General features: G+C 33.1%; 1 protein-coding gene, 1 long non-coding RNA gene and 1 pseudogene across 2 annotated transcripts in view; 2 read left to right on the top strand and 1 right to left on the bottom strand.

Annotated features, from left to right (window-relative positions):
• On the top strand, positions 1 to 5620 carry LOC126723849 (phenylacetaldehyde reductase-like). Its single transcript, XM_050427769.1, has 6 exons — positions 1 to 259; positions 2303 to 2472; positions 3207 to 3398; positions 3939 to 4101; positions 4865 to 5051; positions 5286 to 5620. Exons 1-6 carry the CDS (start codon positions 142 to 144, stop codon positions 5428 to 5430), a joined length of 975 nt encoding a protein of 324 aa, XP_050283726.1. The 5' UTR covers positions 1 to 141; the 3' UTR covers positions 5431 to 5620.
• LOC126723853 (phenylacetaldehyde reductase-like) overlaps positions 1 to 19620 on the top strand; it is a 72749-nt pseudogene that overhangs the window by 39726 nt on the left and 13403 nt on the right.
• The window catches only part of LOC126723855 (uncharacterized), a 27632-nt gene continuing 10786 nt past the window's right edge, over positions 2775 to 19620 (bottom strand). Inside the window, exon 2 of the long non-coding RNA XR_007654496.1 lies at positions 2775 to 2873. This is a non-coding gene — a long non-coding RNA (uncharacterized LOC126723855). The remainder of the gene's footprint in view (positions 2874 to 19620) is intronic.

A 19620-nucleotide genomic window follows, 5' to 3' on the forward strand; every position in this document is an offset into this window, starting at 1 on the left:
AAAAGGCCACTCATCACTCGGTCATGACTCGGACAAACACTATACCTGCTATCACTCCTCCCTATAAAAGCACCAAACACACACACGCGACCAAGTCAATAGCTACACACTAAAACATACAGACAGAGAGAGAGAGAGAGGATGAGTGGAGAGGAGAAGGTGGTGTGTGTGACTGGAGCTTCGGGTTACATAGCATCATGGCTTGTCAAGCACCTGCTCCAACGTGGGTACACTGTAAAAGCTACAGTTCGCGATACAAGTCAGTGCCTCTCTCTCTCTCCAGTTTGTATCAGCCTGTAAATGGCACGATCTAAGTTTGAATAAAATTTATTTAAATCTTTTAATCTTACTTGAATTTTTAAGTTTTCTGATTAATTTTGTTAAAAAATTTCCATTAAAAAATATTTTCCGAAAAAAATCTGTAATAATAAAAATATTTATATAGATTTTTTATGTGATAATTTTTTTTTTTCATTTTAATTGTATATTTAACCTCAAAATTTTTTTTTTTTTTATAAATGTAATTGGATGAAAGGTCTGAATTAAATAAATTTGAAATTTAAAAAACTTAATTGAAAGAAAGCAAAGTTAGAGGAATTAAATGAATTTCAATCAAATTTAAGGATGAAATTTTCATTTTAACCTTTTTATATACTCCATCCGTTCCATTTTGTTTGTCCTTTATTTCATTTTAAAATGCTCCAAAATATTGTCCTGTTTCTAAAAATAAAAGTCATTAATTTACTAATGTTCCTATTATACCCCTATTAATTTACTAATTTAATTTTTTGATAAATTTATTTAAGGGTAGTTTTGAAAACTTATACATTTTTAAAAGGTAGACAAGACAATAAATGATGTTCCCTTAAAAATTTTGACTTTTCAAATAGGACAAACAAAGTGGGACGGAGGGAGTATTTATTTTATCTATCAGTGTATGGACTATTATATTATTTCAAAATTTTAAATGGGCATTTTTTTTGTTCTAGATTTACAAAATCTAATTTTGAGACCAGGAAATGAACAAAATTTGAAATGAGATAATTCTTTTTCCTAGTATGTGTAAACTATGCGCATACCTATCAATATAGTTATCTGTGTCGTAATTGACTTTAGCTAAAGTGGGAAATTGAATATGGTTTGGTTCTTAGTATTAACCCAACCAGGCATGGCCTGACTCATCTTAGACATGACATTGATATATGAAATACAATTATTTAAAAAAAAAAAAAAAAAAAAAAAAAAAAACGAATTGACTTATACTTCATTTGATTTGGATAAGTTTTATACACAACAAGCGGATCATGCTTTATTCAATTATAGGACTGCTTCCTTGGAATGGGAGCTACTCATGCATATAGGTTGTGGTAAATGACCCCACCCACTTCATTTTGGGGCCAAAAGTGAGTAACAAATTGTCTGCATAGATCCACTCTGAAAAATGATACACTGGAAGTCTTTAAATTTTTGAAAAGTTGTAACTTGCTTATCATGTGACCATAGTGAATCTGTGCACATGAATTGCACACAATTGGTGGTATATCAACTATTGTGTGTTGAATAAACGAATGGTCATCCTAAATGATAGCTTCGGCACAATTCATCTTGTATAGGATGAGACAATCTATGGACACGAAACTTTCATCACTGATATAGTAAATCATGAGTGGTAGAAAAAAATGGTAGATTCATGTAAAAGAAATTATTCATCACTCACACCCAATCACATCAAAGATGTGATAAAAAATATGGCAAAAAAGTTATGAACATAGAAGAAATGGTATAGGATCTAATAGTAGATTTTTTACATGGTTTGGTCACAAACTCAGAATCATATTGCATTGTAGGCACACTTATTCTTTATATTTTAATTTTTTTTAATAATTATGAATGAGATATATTATTAACAAGTAACAAAGTACAAAACCACAAAGCTTAGCTCTAATCACTAACCAAAGGACTAACTTAAATCTTTCCAGAAACACATACAAATATCAGTGAGAGAGTACTACCTCACTCCAACAACAGCAAACACACTCAAGTTCTGTAACATAAGAAAACAGAACATCTTCAAAACAAACCACTGATCAATTCCCTGCTCAAGCACTCTTATCAAGAACTTTTGTACAAATACCCCACCCCAAGCATAAGTCTCTGTTTAAGGCAGAGTTTTGAAATTCCCCATAGCAAGCACGTAGTGCTTTTAACTTCACATTTTTCTTTCGTACCTTTATTTTTCATGCAGTCCTTGCTTCTAATAATTTAGCCTTCCAATTGGAATTTATGCATATATATTCCACAGATGATCCAAAGAAAACAGAGCATTTACTTTCACTTGATGGGGCTAAAGAAAGACTTCAGTTTTTCAAAGCAGATTTACTAGAAGAAGGATCTTTTGATTCTGCTGTTGATGGATGCCAAGGTGTTTTTCACACAGCATCCCCCGTTATTCTCACTGCCAGTGACCCACAGGTTCATCCTGTATTGTTACTTATTGCCTTTGTGTAATGTATAATCAATACACTGTGATCATTTTTCTGTCAATATGGTGAGTAATTTAAGGATCTCATACCAGCTAAACTGTTTTAGCAACATCTGATTCTTATATGTTCAATACGTTAAAACAATATAGTGAAACGGGGAAAATTGAGCAACAAAAATAAGCACTTAACATTTTAGGGAAGCATTCTCAAGTCTTAATCCAGAAGTAGAGAGGACATTCAAGAAAATTGTTTTTAGTGTAGGTTTCTCTAATGCAGGGACTTTGGAGGGGATTCTTCTCTTTTTTTTTTTTTTTTTTTCGGCTGATCATAAATATTGTCAAAGAACTACTTCTATTTGCTAAAGGACTCCTCCACTCCTAAGAAGGATACCTAAGTCAATGCCTTCCTAAAAAATTATCAATTTGTATTCTAACTGCAGCTCAAAGAAACAGGATGTTTCATGCTTTCAACATTGTTGTCTGCAATTGCATTTGTTTCCCCCACATTGTTGCAACTGGAAAATTTTGAAAATACTGTTTTTAGATTTAATTGCTAGATTGTTTCTAGAAATTATTCACAAAGACATTAGAGAAATTCTACAAAGTGACACAATAACAATATTGTTACATGATAAACTTGTCAAATGAAACGTATTCAGTTTATCCAATATTTTTCATAAATTTATTCTTATGGGACCTACTTTCACCTTTTTTTATATTTCAGTCAGAATTAGTTGATCCAGCAGTGAAGGGCACACTTAACGTTCTTCGATCATGTGCAAAAGTTCATTCTATCAAGAGGGTGATTGTAACATCTTCTATTGCTGCAGTTATGGTCAACAAAAAACCACTGACCCCTGATGTGGTTATTGACGAGACGTGGTTTTCGGATCCAGTTGCTTGTGAGGAGTTGAAGGTGTGTGTATTTCCTTATAAGTGTATCTTTAATAGGACTATTATATAGCATTAATCTTAAAATAGTTTTAATGAAAGATCTATGATAATGTTTTGATGATGATTTACTAGAAAGTAGAAATGTAAGAGCTATAATATTTTGACTTTATATATCTAGTCCTATAAGTATAGCTGTTTTCTGAGGAACATTAGATAATATCATCACAAGGTTTGTTAACTTGCTTTCTCAGTAAGAAATCCATGTCAGCATCTAGGCTCTTTTTACTATTTCTTGTAATCATACTTTTCTCAAGATATATATATCTATATATATATATATTTAATGTAATTATAGTACCTAGTAATTATTTCATGTTCTAGAATCAGATATATGTTGAATTTATAGATTTCGATGTTTCCAAACGTAAACGTAAATTTTGTAGATTTTCATGCTGATCTTAATCAAATCATAAACATATTGCATTTTTTTTTTTTTTGGTCCCACATTTCATTCCTTTTTGACCAAGAAACGTTCCCATTTAATAGTTTGGGGTTTTTTCAGCAATGGTATATGATTGCAAAGACCTTGGCTGAGGAGGCTGCTTGGACATTTGCTAAAGAGAATGGTATAGACTTGGTAACAATAAATCCAGGCTTTGTAATTGGTCCACTCATTCAGCCAACTCTTACTTCTAGTCTTGAGGGGTTTCTGAAGATCATACATGGTACTCTTTTGTAACCAATGAGGACTACGTGTATTGTGTTTCTTTCTACATAAATTCTAAATATTCAAGTATGATTAGCATATCATATGACAAATTAAAGTCATAACTGGTTTAGTGGATGAAGTATGATAGGTGTATATAGGCCTATTCCAGTAAATTGTGAGTGCTACAACTTTTTAGAATACTATTGAGTCTATGAGCATTGATCTAACATTAGAACTTACTAGGTATTTTGAGTGATAAGTGACCGTTTTATGAGACTGACTCCTTCTCCAGAAATTACTTGTCCTCTTTCTCACACAAGGCTTTACTTAATTCTAGTTCTCTTAACATGGAATGTAAAAATTTCTCTTTTACTTAGAGTTCATTTGAAAACAAGGAGGTTTTAAATTTGACCTTGATTTGCAAGTGCCAAGCCCACTAATGCCACCTAAAATGTATAGGTTGTGGTTCAACCTATGTTCCATGGATAAAAAAAGCTTCTATCTCAACGTACACAGCTTGAGAATATGCTTTATAACTTATATATATCTTGTACAATCTGAGGACGATAATCAGCATCTGCTGAATGCAGGGTATACTTGCTATATAAGGTGAACTGTTTCAACAATGATCTCCAAGCATATTTTTTTGATAAAATGGTCAACTGATCAAATGAAAATTGTGTGTTTAACCATATTTGGCCTATTGAAATTTACTCTCTCTAGCTACATCATTCCATATAATGCTATTGATTAACTTGTTCACTCCTTCGTTTGTGTAGGAACTCAAATATTCCCTAATGGAATATACATGCTTGTTGATATTAGAGATGTTGCAAATGCACATATTCAGGCATTTGAGAATCCTGCTGCTAGTGGGAGATATTGTATAGTTGGAGGAGTTACACACTATTCGGAAGTTTTCAAGATATTGCGCAAATTTTACCCTAGTTTGCAGCTTCCTGAAAAGTGAGTTATTTATTTGCCTGATATTGAATGTCCCTTATTGGTGCCATTTTGTAACTGACAAGTATGACTCAAGTGAAATACATGCTTCATTTAACTAAATGATTAGTTCAATTAATAATTTTCTTTCGTCAAATAAATTCTTCTTTTAAGAATTTGCTTTTGTCACCCATAGTAATTGTTCTTACACATCACAAAAGTTGAAGAAGAGTCAATTTTATCTTTCATTTTTGGCAGAAGTGAAGATGACAAGCCTTTGCAGCCATTATACAAGATATCCCAAGACAAGGCCAAAAGTTTGGGTATTAACTTCATTCCTTGGGAAGTGAGTGTTAGGGACACTGTTGAAAGCTTTAAGGAGAACGGCATCATCACTATTTGAATTATGTTATTAAAAGGGAAGTGATGCTAATAAGTACAAATAAATTGTGTATTGCTCATCTTGACCGGTGTTTGTTGGGCTTGAATGCTCCCATTGTATTAAGATTTATAAACTGTAATGCTTTTGGAAATATTTAGCTACACAACTTATAAATCAAGTTTCACTCAATCAAAAATGAGACATTGGATTTGATCTTTGCGGTTTGGATTTGATCTTCGTTGTTTGGGTTTAGTCTTCGTGGTTTGATCTTTCTGGAGCCTTTGTTGTTTCTTCTTCATTGTGACCCACAAAGAGACCGTGAAGAGGACCTAACATGTTAGTAGAGAGGACTCTCAAAAAAAAAAAAAAAAAAAAAAGTTATCAGATGGGAGTTTTTTGTCCAAACATTTTCTCTCTATTTTGAAGAGAACTTTTTGGTGGGCTTAGGGAGAAGATACTCGGACCCCACCATTTATTCTCCTTTCTCCCCACCCAACCAAACATATTTCAAAAAAGTTTTTTTTTTTTTTTTCTCTCAAAAGTATTTTATTTACTCTATTTCACCTCCAAACAAACACATCTAAGAGACTTGAGATGTTAGTATCTTAAATAGTTTAAAAACTTTGCTAACCAACGAAATTAATAGCAAAATTATGTTATTTTGCAAAAAAAAATTGAAAGAAAGGGGTTTTAGGGGGGTAATTATACTTTACCACTTTAACCTATACACTGGATTATACTTTGCACCTTAAACTATTCAAATGCACACTTTACACCCTTAATTATGACCTTTGTTACACTTTGCACCCCAACATTAGTTTTACTGTTAAGTTAAACAAAAATGAATAGCACGTTACTTGCATATGATTTTTACTCATGTTAAAGACCAAAACACCATTTTCAAAAACAATTAAAAACAAAAGGTTTTTTTCCCGACTCGTTATCTCTCTCGCGTGTGTCAAATTCAGCTCTCACTTTCCCCAAATCAAAACTCTGTAAGTCTGTAATCCTAAATCCCCCAATCAAAAATATCTTTGGCTTTGCCACTGCGACACCACTGCTCTCCACCACCTCAACGAAAGCCCTAAACTGTAGCTTTTTCAATCACTCTCTCACTTTTCACAAAAGAAACTGTAAATTCCAAATTGAAACCCAAAAAGATCCACCAATTTTTATCCCAAATTGAAACCCTAACTCAGTCTCTGTGTCTTTTGGGCAAGAAGAAGTGTTTTCTCAAGTCTCACTCATTGCATGTGTGTTGTGGGCATTGGTTGATGTATGATGTTATTTATAATGGTTGAGATTTTTGATGGGTCTGGCTGGGCATATTATTGACGAAAGGTGGGTTGGGACTAGTAGGTAGAGCTTTACTTTACTGTTTTGTAGCTTTTTGAAATTGTTAATTATGACTGGGTTTTTGTTTTTACGGAGGAAACAATGATTGTTTGTGAAATATTGTATAGAATAGCATTTTTTGTTTGAATTGTTGTATTGAATGTTGTGTCTTCAATTTGTCCCCAAATTCTTGGGCTAGAGGTGCGAGAACTGCTGAAATTCTTGGGCTGGAGGAGCAAGAATTGCTAAAAATTCTTGGGTAGAAGGCTTAAGAACTCCAAACTATTGCTGCAAGTTCTACTGCTGTAAGAACTTCAACGGCTGCAACAACATATGGTGGTGGTGATAACAGTTAACGTGTGGTGGTGCTAACTTTGGAAAAAGCCATTCAAAGGTGCAGTCCGATAAGAAGAAAAAACAAAACACCAAAAAATTGTATCTTTACCTGTACACACGCAAGAGAGACAAAGGTCTGAAAAAAAAATAAAAAAAAAGTTTTTAATTGATTGTGAAAGGGTATTTTGGTCTTTAAACATTGTGTCACTTAAGCAAAAATAATGTGTAAGTCATATACTATTAATTTTTGTTTAACTTAACAGTAAAACTAATATCAGGGTGCAAAGTGTAATAAGGTTCATAGTTTAAGGTGCAAAGCATGCATTTGAATAGTTTAGGGTACAAAGTGTAATCTAATATATAATTTAGGGTGGTAAAGTGTAATTTTTCCAGTTTTAAGAGTTTGTCATTTAGAGTTTGATTAGTTTGTCATTTTTTTTTTCTTTTTTCAGATTTGCTTGTCGTTTTTGGTCGTTGTTCACATATCTATGGAATAGAATGAAAATTATTATAAAGTTGTAACTTAAAAAAAAAAAAATTATTTGAAAAACCAGAACCAAATAATTAATTAAAGGTGGATAATGATTGGTATCTAAGAATTTTCTACAATAAAATATGTTTAGTTTTGTACAAATTTATTTTAGAGAATAAAAGTATATACTATAAAGAAGTGATAAGTGAGCAATTCAAAGTATTTTAGAACTTAACAATAAGTAATTTTTTTAATACTTTTATTTTAGAGAGTTTTAACATATAACGTCCACTCTTTATGATTACTTTATAACAGAAGTTGGAATGAGTTTAAGATCTATATTTTTTAATAAAGTCGGATTTATAATAAGTACTCTTAAGTCGTATCCTAAACATGTCTTTGTCTATTCTAAGATAAGTGCATCGAAATGGAGCAGAACAAATATTGAATAGACCAAGCTAGACAAAATGGACTGAAGTGGACAAAAATAGATTGACTGATTTTTGTGATGTAGAATAATAATAATAGACCAGGACTAGCTCTCCTTAGCCTCCTTGTGATAATAAACAAAGCATGCTCCCACTTGCTACTAATCTGGCAAGTAAGTTAAGGAAGGAAGCAAAACTCATGGAATGGTTAATTGAGTTTTCTCCATGGAAGACTCAAGTTCCCACTTGAAACTCGTAGTTAAAAAAAAAAACAAAAAAACAAAAAAACATATTAAACCTTAAAAAGTAACCTTAAAATTTTTTTATTCTTTCTATACATATCTCAAGGATAAAGGAAGAAGGTTGATGATAATTGTTGTGTGTGGAGAAAAAGAAATAATAAAAAATTTTAAAAAATGATATTTGTAGAGACACCTTTTTGGTAACCAAGTCCAAGATGTGTGGGATTTTGACCAAATGAGCCCAGCACAATAAATTTGTAGAGAGTGGGTCAAAGAACTAGGCCCTAATGGGTTGGACAACAGTTAGTACTGAATTAAATAACAATCAAACACAAATAAGAGGTTCTGATGTAAGGGGACTTTTAGTCCAAGGAGGTCACCCTTCTATGGATTGATCACAGTTGAATACAAAGATAATTTAGGTTACTACCGTATTCTCCCCCCCCCCCCCACTTATGAAGGGTCTCTCCCATTATATAACTCTCTTTGAATTATCTTGGTCTTACATTTGTCGATTATCTAAGCCCCTACTTGAGTATCCGTCCCACCAGACACTCTCTCTGGCCTCCTGTGAGTTGTGGTAGTCAAGGCAGCACTGTTAAGAGGTTTTCTCCACATAAATGCGGCCAGATAAATAGCTGCAGTGCATTTAATGCGATGGTAGCAACTTTCCCTTAGATATTTTTGGGTTTCCTGCTTTCTCATATGTTTATGAGACATGTCCTTGTCATTGGAGCTTCATGGAGTGTCACTCTAATTAATGGAGTACATACTTGAACTACATTCATCATATCAAAGGAGGAGCAAGGAGCTTCTCCTCGGACCACCTTCCATTCGTTCCTTACTCGTAAGACTTTAAATTGGAATTCCTAATACCTATTTGTTCCTCCTCGGATCACCCAACGTCTTCAGACAAAACCCAATGCCCAATGTATGATTCTGGACCCTTAACTCTACAATATTAATGAAACGTAGTGTAAAATATATAATCTAATGTAATGTGTTTTGTAAAATGAATATGCTCTTGAAATGATACTTTTCTTATAAAAAAAAATATAATATATAGAAGGATAAATTATTTTCATGAAAGTAAAATTTTGACTAAATTTTTGTACTAAACTAGTATGTAGAGAGTCTTGGAGTTTTCTTTACATAAAAATGGCACTTGTAAGAAATTTGATCGTCACCACCATATATATAGCCAGGCATGTTGGCTGCATATATAGGCTAAAGAATCCCACCTAAAAATTCATGATTAATGGGAATGATAATTTGAAATAATTTTTTACTCTATCTTAATCTAAATGTACATGTATGTGAAGCTCCTACTTGGACATTTGATTCTTGAACCCTGATCATTGCCTCTCACACCCTATAAGTACTTATATTTGTAAAATGACTATTACAGCAAGGGTACCTTTTTTTTTTAAAGAGTTTCAATCTATGGAGTCCGTTTTTGATGATAGCTCTTTTATTATCAGATCAAGACATAAATCAGTTTTTTATGTAGGCAGAGATTGAACCCCAGATCTCTTATACAACCATCAAAGATTTTACCAATTGAGCTGACTGAAACCTACACCAAGGGTACGCATTAATAATTGCATATGTATGAATTATACCTAGTAAAGTTAAAGTTGAATTATAATTGAATAGTAAACTTCGTCAAATTTAATCTTTGAAACTTCTTCATGTTATATCATACACTTTTATTGGCCACTAACGTTTATAAAGTCTGCCACCTCATAAGGGAAAGTCATGCATGAATACTAATGCTATTAATGATAAAGTAACTGATTTCTAAAAGAAAGCCGAAATGTTTTTTTTTTCTTTGAGAACCAAATACATGCAAATGAGAGGGAAATTGATTCTAACGCAAAAACATATCATAACTACACTCAAAACTTTTAGAGAGTCTTCTATGGATAAAATATTGTAATTTTTGCACTAAGTTAGAATTTACCAATTTTAGTAAAAGAAAAACTGATTAATTCACTCAAATGAGCAATTAATCAATATTTAAAATGAAATAATGTAATTTTTATAAAAATATTTCAATATGTAACACAAATCATCTAACATGAAGCTAAACCACCCTCATCAACCTTTTCACAACTAAAATTTTAATCTTTGAAACTTCGTCAAGTGAATTACACTTAGAGCAAATGTTTTAATTTTTTTTTCCCAACTCAATGCATTAATTATTTTAATGTACTAAAATTTTGTCAAATGATATATCAAAAAAAGGAAAAAAACGAAAAAATGAAAACTGCCTTCTCTAGAAGCCCACTGTCTAGTCTGAAATACTTGGCATTGCCATCTAATCAATTGTGTGGTACATTACCAAATTGGTTGGGTCAGCTTGAAAATCTGGTTGATCTTGATCTAGCCTGTAACCTTCTTAATGGGATTCTGAGTTGGTCAATTTCGATGTTTCTTCTAAAAAATTGACAGGAATTCTCACAGAATCACATTTTTCAAAGCTAACTAAGCTGAAATATTTACACTTGGGTCCCTCCATTCCAACTCCAGGATCTTTGTATGGGTGATTGTCATTTGGGTACTTCAATTCCAGCTTGGCTTAAATCACAGAAGAAGCTCAAGCCTCTAGACTTCTCATATGCTTGCATTTCAGGTTCCATCCCCAGCTGGTTTTGGGAAACTATTTCTAATTTAGCACTGCTAAATGTTTCTTTCAATCAACTACTACATGGCCAGCTACCAAGTCCATTAATGGCCTATTTGGATGGAGGGTGGAAGGAGGGGAGTAGAGTAGAGTTGACTAAAAATAAGTTAATTTTGTACTAAATCTACTTTACTCTACTCTACTCACACTCCCTCCCCGTCAATCCAAACGGATCATAAATGTAGCTCTCAATGCATTCATTGATTTGAGTTCCAACCTCTTTGAAGGACTTATTCCTTTTCTAGTTGGTGAGATTGAATTCCTAAATCTCTCCAACGATACATTTTCTAGTCCTATCCTAGGGGATATAGGTGCTTCCATGTCAAGATTATGGTTTCTCTCTCTTTCAATTGGATTTTGGTATTAATTGTAAAAATTGTTTGAGATTTGCAAAAATCGAGTGCCTTAGACTCAATTTTCCACAGTTTAGTTTCCTAAATAGTTTCTAAAACATGCTAACTAATGAAATTGTTAGCAAAATGGTGTTAAATTGCAAAAAAAGACCGGGAAGAGAGAAATAATGAATGGAACAGAGAATGTGGTGAGTGTAACTAGAGCCTCCGGTTACATAGCTTCATGGTTGGTCAAGCTCTTGCTCCAACGTGGATACACTGTCAAAGCCACCGTTCGTGACCCAATTCAGTATACACACTCTCTCTCTCTCTTTCTCTCTCAAATTTGGTTTCTTTCAGTTCCAGTTGCATCCAACACTGTTTTGGCATGCTTTGAATTATGGGTTTGGTTCAACTTTTTCAATTTGACACATCTATCTTTGGATGTGTCAAAATGTTGTCTTTTTTAGCTAAATAAAATATTGTCCTTTTTATTAAGCTAGTAGTACCAATTTCATAAGTAATCTATACAATTTACTTATTTCCTTCCTTTGAGTTTAAATTCATGGGATAGTTTTGAAAATTGGTAACTTTTATTTTTGAAAACAGTACTTTAAATGATAGTTTCTTGAAAATTGGGGTTTGGGGACGGAGAGAGTATCAGGGATATTATTTTCCATTTGTATATATAAAAAAAAGGGTTTCAGAAAAGTTCAGTGTCAAGGGTTAACCAAGGGATTGGTCTAGTGGTTTTCAGGCCATCCATGAGGTTCTGATTCAATTTTTGTTCTAAAGAAGTATTTTTTATGATGTTAAAGTAAGACAAAAATATTGGTTTGACTACATTAAAAAAGTAGTTTCTTGAAACCAAATTGCAAAAAGATTTGAAGTAGGAAGGAAAAGCTTGAAAAGAAAAACTTTTACTAAATCCCATTAAAAGCACCAAGTTTTCACTTTCTCACTTGGGCAGGGTTATTATAACGTATCTTTGAATGTTTTGGCAATCATCATTCAGAATTTCAAGCAACAGTTACCATTGTTTCAAACACATGATTACCTGTCATTACTTACTTTTTTACTTGACCCTATCATTACTTTCACTTTATAAGAAATTAAATGTTAAGAATCTAATATAGTTGCTTTCTAGAAAAAGTAAAAATGCCTAAGCAAAAGAGCCAACTTTTAGAGTTTTTTTTCCTTTGATGGATGTTTGATACCCAAGTAAAAAGCAATACTTTGTGCACCACAGGAAGAAATTCCTGTTATGTTATATCTGTGAGTACATACTTAGAAAAAAAAAAAAAAAAAAAAAAAAAAAAAAAAAAAAAACCCTTCAGATTTCTTCTTTTAGTGGTGTCCTAAAGGACCTAAACCAAAGTCAGCCCCTACAGGTACATCACAATTACATCTATCTCAGGAGGCAATTTAGGTTCAACTTCATGTAGATTGCAACAATACCATTGTTTGTGGATTGAAGGCCTAATACCAGCCAACACTGGTTGATGTCATGAAATGGATTGAGACCTTGCAAGTTGCAACACTTAAAATATTTTATTTGTCATTTCTCTAGTTTTTACAAGCTTGTCATATAAGAATGCACTGAAAGATAACATGCCAGACAATAGTTGTTTCCCATCACCATATAGCTGTCATGCTCAAGTATTGGCCGTAATGGTAAATCTGCAATTCCAGGACTTAGAGTGTGCATATTCCACTTGTTAAATGCATGAAAAAGCCTTGTGTGTTATAAATAGACCAACAAATAAGTGTCTGGTGAAAAATAATTATGCTTGATTAGTGATAAGTAGCAGTATTGCTTTTCCTAATAAGTAAATCAGTCAGGCATTTTTTTATAGTTCTTTTCATGTATGGTACAATATGTTTACTAAGAAATCATTTTTCCACGAGTTCGCATAAAAGGATAAAGATAGTGTAAACTCTCATTCTAAGGGTATTATTCATCTTGATTAACCACTTTGGATGTTGAAGGAAAAAAAATCAATGTTTGTATATGTATATTACTTGAAAGTGTCGTTGTTGAACTTTCATAATTCACTAGTTATGTTTGTATATTCCATAGATGATCCAAAGAAAACATACCACTTACTTGCACTTGATGGAGCAAAGGAGAGACTTAAGTTGTTCAAGGCAAATTTACTGGAAGAAGGATCATTTGATTCTGTAGTTGATGAATGTGTAGGTGTATTTCATACAGCGTCACCTGTTTTTCTTGCAGCCAGTGACCCACAGGTTCATCTTATAGCGTTTTTTTTTTCCTTGAAGTAAACTCAATCAGTTAATATATTGTTCCAATTTTGCTGTAAATATGGTGATATTCACATTCTTGCTTCTTTTTGTCCGGTTGATGCTCCATGTTGCTTGAATCAATTTACAACAACTTAGAGTAACATGCATGATTACTTGATTTAGTAATCTGTGATTCTTACTTTGTGCACGTGCCTTGGCCAACATTTCAAAGGTTGTGATGTTGATTTTATTGAAGCAAATAGAGTTTGGGGGTAAAAAGTGAAAGCCAAATTGAGCAACTAGAGTTGACTTTGGAGAGAAGAATTGCCAAGCCTTAATACTGAGTAGTGTGCTAAATAAAAAAGCTCCAAAAACGACAAGTTATATGGTATGGTTTACTCTCCTAGTGTTGATAGATAGTGTGTAGAGGCAAAGGTCACAATGGTTTCATACTTACAAAATTCTCATTCCAAGGTGGTGGCAACCAAAACTGTTTGAAAAGTTAAATGGGATTAGTTTTGATTGCTTAATTTTCCACTTTTTCCCATGTTTCAGGCAGAGTTGATTGATCCAGCAGTGAAGGGAACGCTTAATGTTCTTAAATCATGTTCAAAATTTTCTTCTATCAAGAGAGTTATTGTAACGTCTTCAATTGTTGCAATCATGTGCAGCAGAAAACCTCTTACCCCTGATGTGATTTTGGATGAAACTTGGTTTTCTGATCCAGTTACTTGTGAGGAATCAAAGGTGTGCATAGTTCTACTCCCTGAATTCTTAGTATCCCTTGCTATATTTATCCTGTATAGAAACTCTTATATTTAAATTTAAACACTTTAATTGGATGTTTGTTCATATGTATGAATACTACTAACTGACAAAAATCATTCTTGTAGTCCTTCGTTTACATTGCGGATATGGTAGAATTCTTATAGGATCTTGACTGTTTTAGATACATTTTAAAAAGATCTACATGATACAGTTAGTCATTGCAGTGAAGTTGGATAGATTCACATTCTCATGATAATATTAAACAACTTTTTAAATAGAATATAATAGATAATGCATTGTTTTTGGTCCTGAACTTAACCCTGGAAGAATCTCTCTCATTTAAAGTTTTTTTTTATTTTTATTTTTTTTTGGTTTCAGCTTTGGTATATGCTCTCAAAAACCTTCGCTGAGGAGGCTGCTTGGAAATTTGCTAAAGAGAATGGGATTGACATGATAACAATGAATCCAGGGCCTGTTATTGGTCCTCTCTTACAGTCAACTACTACATTCAGTGTGGACACAATTCTGAATCTCATAAATGGTACTCTTTGCAACCCATAAGGATATTGTGTATTTTCTATTCTACTACATGACTTTTAAATGTTCAAGTATCTGTTTTGCTCAATCTCAGAAAGACAACAAAAAGTACAGAATTAGTTCTTTTGGTGTTTGAACTGCCTTATCTAATAAGGTAGCATATGTTCTAAGCATAATAAGTATTGATAGAGGGCTATAAATTGTAAGTGCTGGAAAATTTTCTCTAATACTAGGAACCTTGGATCTAATATTCTAACTTTCTGGTTTGGTTGTTTGAATGAACAATAACTGTATCAATAGTCGAGCTAGGTAAATGTTCGTATGTTCCTGATATTTTGTTATGATAAAAGGTTTATTTCTTGGGATACCTTATGCTACCATTTTTTCCCCTATTCATTACTGAAATCTAGTTCTAATAATATGGAATGTAAATCAATTATAAAGAAAAAAAAAAAGGTGAAATCACACCTGATTTTTTGAGAATGCACCTGAATTCAACCATTTTGACCTGCAAAGTGCCCCGCCTGAAATACATAGATCAGGATTATCCTATATTCCGTGGATAGAAATAACTTGTCTCAAATACAGTGCTCAACAATGTGCTTTTTAGCAGATATTTAAATTGTATAATCTTTGTTGATATTAGAGACGTGGCAAATGCACATATTCAAGCATTTGAGACTCCATCTGCTAGTGGCCGATATTGTTTAGTTGGAAGAGTTACACCCCATTCTGAGACTCAAGATATTGGGTGAACTTTTCCCTGCTTTGTTCCCAACCTAAAAGTGAGTTATGTTACTTACATGGTATGGAATGTTCCTCTTTGGTGCCATAGACAGAGGCAACTAGGTTCAGTTTGCATGTTTTACTGTTCCCTGCGAGGTTATGTTGCTTGTTTTTGATTTACTGGTTCTCTTTATATCTGACAAGCTGTTCTCATCAAGCAACAGATTAGAAAGAAGCCATGCCCAACCATTTTTCTAGATCTTTTTCGATTTCCCTCCAACATTCTTTAGCTGTCAAATACCCCGGTAACATTGAAGTTTTTTTTTAGTTTATATGATAATAATTCTGACTCATTACAGGAAAAAGTAGCATGGGTACTTTGATCGTGGTAGACGCATGTTATTAGGAATAGTTAGAACTTCTTCATTAATTTGTTAGAAGAGAATCGTGCCAGGGACTTTAAGTATAAAACTGGATATTACAACATGTCTCATAGATTAGGCACTATATTTACATAGTTTCTGTTGATGCTGGAGAATGAAAACTACAGGAGTTGGCCATATTTCCATTGAGGTTTAGAATGGTTGAAGCAAAAATCTGTGAAATAACTTTAAGCTGTCTGAGGAAAGCTGAAGAAAGACAACACAGTTTGGGATTGTACATAGAAAACTAGTGATGAATATTGACCCAAGGGCAGAGGAAGGCAACAATGAGTAGATTAGCCCATGGTTGAACTACTATTTACCATGGATAGTGCTGTGTGGTGAAAAGGTATTCTTGTAACTGAGCCTACCTAAGATATGACATGAGGCTCTAATTAGATTCATCAATTTGGTAATGTCACTAGGATTATGATATGATTTCCAGGAGCTATGAGGTCAGTGAGAGCACAATATTTGCTTCTTTGAATGGTTTCTGTAACTTGTGATGTAACGTAGATTCTAAGACGTTTTGACCCCTGAAACAGAAACCTGAAGTAGTTCCCCCCTCTTGGGATTCAATTGGTTTGCAGCTGCCAGCTTTGATGTCTAAAGCCTGAAATTTATTTCAAGGCACTGCAAACCTGTCATTCAATGGTACATTGTCTGTAAGAGTAGCATTCTGGTCAAAGGAATATTTTTCTTCTGTGATATAATCCGTCAATATGTTTTTGAATAGAATGCTTGAGATTGTCGGATATCTTTTTAATTTGTGTATTTTGCAACTGTGTTGCAGAAAAAGTGAAGACACAAGTTATCATAAAATCGTTTGTACACTTGCAATTTTTGGGAGTGTATGCAAGGACATGCATATAGAACGATGTTTTTCAGTAATGTCTAATGTTCTTTTTTTGTAAGTAGTAATGTTTAATGTTCTCAAAGGGGTTACGATTATGATTCAACTGTCCGTATAGAAAGAAACAAAAAAAGGATAAATTTTTTTTGTTTACAAATTTGCCTCTCTTGATGATGACAATGTGTTCCATTATCCACTTCATGCATCAAATTTTTCTATACATCACAAAGTTTGAAGAATAGTAAATTGTGTCTTTTTCATGGCTGACCTGAAGATGACAAGCCACCTGTGCCGATATTCAAGGTATCCCAGGAGAAAGCAAGAAGCTTGGGTATTAACTTCATTCCTTTGGAGGTAAGTCTCAAAGACATGATTTAAAGCTTAAAGGAGAAGGGCTTACTCAGTTTCTGAATTATGCGTTGTCTTAAAGAAAGTGATATAAGCATATGCAAATAAATGTTAACTCTTAACACTCAGTTTCCTTGTCTTGGACTTTAATTTCTCATATTGAATGTTCCATAATTTTAATATTTATATATTATTTTGGAAACTATGTTAGCTGGCACAATATGTAAATCAACTTCTCTTGAAGTTAGAATTCAAGTCTTTTGTACAGATTGAACATTTGAACTAAACATTTTTTTTAGTTCCCTAGTCCAGAATCTAGATATTTGAAGACATCTCAATAACTAGCTTATTAGGTTAATGAACAATCTGCCAATTCACACTTCTGACTTCTGGGAATGTACATTTTTACGTAAGTGGGAGATTAATTTGCAAAAACATTTGGATAGTATATGCAATTGAACCAGATACTAAGAAAATCCATTTTAAGAGATGATCATATGGCTTGGTATGTTTGTGGATCTCACAAGTAGAAAATCATTACCAAATACCCCTTACATACTCACAAATCAAATGCTATAACCTTGAAAATGTTGCCAAGGAGGGATTGCTTTCTATATTCTTGGTTTTTACATACAGTTTTTAAAAAAAAGCTGTTTCAAATTTTCAATGCTTCATTATGCTTTTTCTCTTTACCATTCTTTCCCGCAGTTCCTTATTACTCATTATGCACTTTAAGAAGATACACAGCCCTTATGAATCTTTGTGATGGCAAACAGAGTGCTAGAACTTAGCTAATGACAAGCATATTCTGATGGTTGCTATTTGGACAAAGTTTGGCTGCAGACTTGTTTGTAGCTCAACGATGTATTTGAATACCGCCTATTTTGCTGAAAACTGAAAACTAAAAATACTGTAACAAAATAATTTTTTAATGTGTGAATAGTGTCGTGACTCATTTTTAATGAAAGTTTTATTGAAAAAAAGAAGTTTGTGGGTCCCATGAACAATGCATGGGACCCACTGGAAAAGCAGAATAGTTGTTGAAACGCGCTTCTAAAAAAAAAAAGCCAAAACGTAAATGCTGAAGCAAATCATCAGTATCCAAACGGGTACTAAGTCTACAAGTCCACTTAATATTTTTTTTTTTTATTGGATGCGAATTTTGACTAATCCACTGTTGGATTACATTTTCTTCTTATATATTTCAGGCTTACAAAATTTCTAGAAAATTAAAGATCAATAGTTATATCATCATTAAATATTAAATTTCAAGTTTTTATAGTTTAATATTATGCGTAAAAAAATAAGTTTATAGATCGAATAGTAAATAACATCCGATTGGCATGAAATTTGATACGTGAGTTAAAAGAACATAAACTAATTCAATGGTTAGATTTTTAAACTATATAATCATGTTAATTTTTTTTCTAGTGCAAAATTTATAACCAAACTTTGTCTTATTATTTTGACTGTCATGAGGTTCACAATCAATCCAAATCATAAACTTAATGTAATCTGAGTCCACCACAATTTCAGATTCGCATAAAAGAAAATAGGTCCAAATTTTCAATGTCATGTCAATAAAACACACTTACCGGCCAGCACCAGTTTTCATTTATTTTATTTTATTTAATTAGTCTTTTTTTTTGGTTAAATATTTAATTAGTCTTTATCCATGCAGATACCTATCTTTCATCTCTGTCAATTTTGGAAATGTCCTTATCAATTGCAACTCTGGTACCCAACATAAGATTTTAACAGGTTGGTACATAAGTCCAAAATAGTTTTAAAAGGGAAGAACATAAAAAGAAAGGACAATGTTTGGTTATAAGCTTGGCTACAATTCCTACTAAAAAAAAATTAATATGATTATATATTTTGAAAATCTAACAGTTGGATTAAATGATTTTAATTTTCTTAACATACATGTCAAATTTCGTGTCAATCGGATTTATTTTCTGTAAGGACATGATTTGGAAACGACCCAAAATGATATTGGGCTCGCACGTAAAAAGGCCCAAACAATATCATTTGTAGAGCGTGGATTTGAAAGGCTAGGCCTTGGTCACCGGACGGTGGGTTTTTCATGGTGTTCATACATGGTTAAGTCGTTTTCGCCCTAGGAGTCTTTTCCTTGGAGGCGGGCTGGGAGGCTCTGGATTCTGGCCATTTTTCCCAGCCTCCTCCTTGGCTTGCTTTCTTTCTCTTTTATATTAGCCTATATCCCTTATCCAGCGTCCACATGTGGGTTCTACTTTCCAGGACTGATACTTGTCCCATCAGCCCTTACCCAGAGTGGTTGGGGGTGGTTGTGAAAACTGAGGCGTATGGTCCTGCCAAGTGCAGAGTGTTGAATGGCAGTAATGGCAGCTTTTCTTTTGTCCTTAGCCGTTTATTCTATCCAGAGTCTTCCTCTTTATTGACCTAGATATTTTAGATTCTTTTTCCAAACTGTTCCTGTACCGTTTTTGCCCTTTCT

Source organism: Quercus robur, chromosome 4, assembly GCF_932294415.1.
Source record: "Quercus robur chromosome 4, dhQueRobu3.1, whole genome shotgun sequence".
Taxonomy (NCBI): Eukaryota; Viridiplantae; Streptophyta; class Magnoliopsida; order Fagales; family Fagaceae; genus Quercus; species Quercus robur.

Bases quoted from the DNA above. Each gene is read 5' to 3' on its own strand.
- LOC126723849 (XM_050427769.1), top strand. From the start codon at position 142: ATGAGTGGAGAGGAGAAGGTGGTGTGTGTGACTGGAGCTTCGGGTTAC. The intron at 2,473-3,206 runs GTTCATCCTGTA...TTTATATTTCAG, and splicing joins TCACTGCCAGTGACCCACAG to TCAGAATTAGTTGATCCAGC. The intron at 5,052-5,285 runs GTGAGTTATTTA...CATTTTTGGCAG, and splicing joins AGTTTGCAGCTTCCTGAAAA to AAGTGAAGATGACAAGCCTT.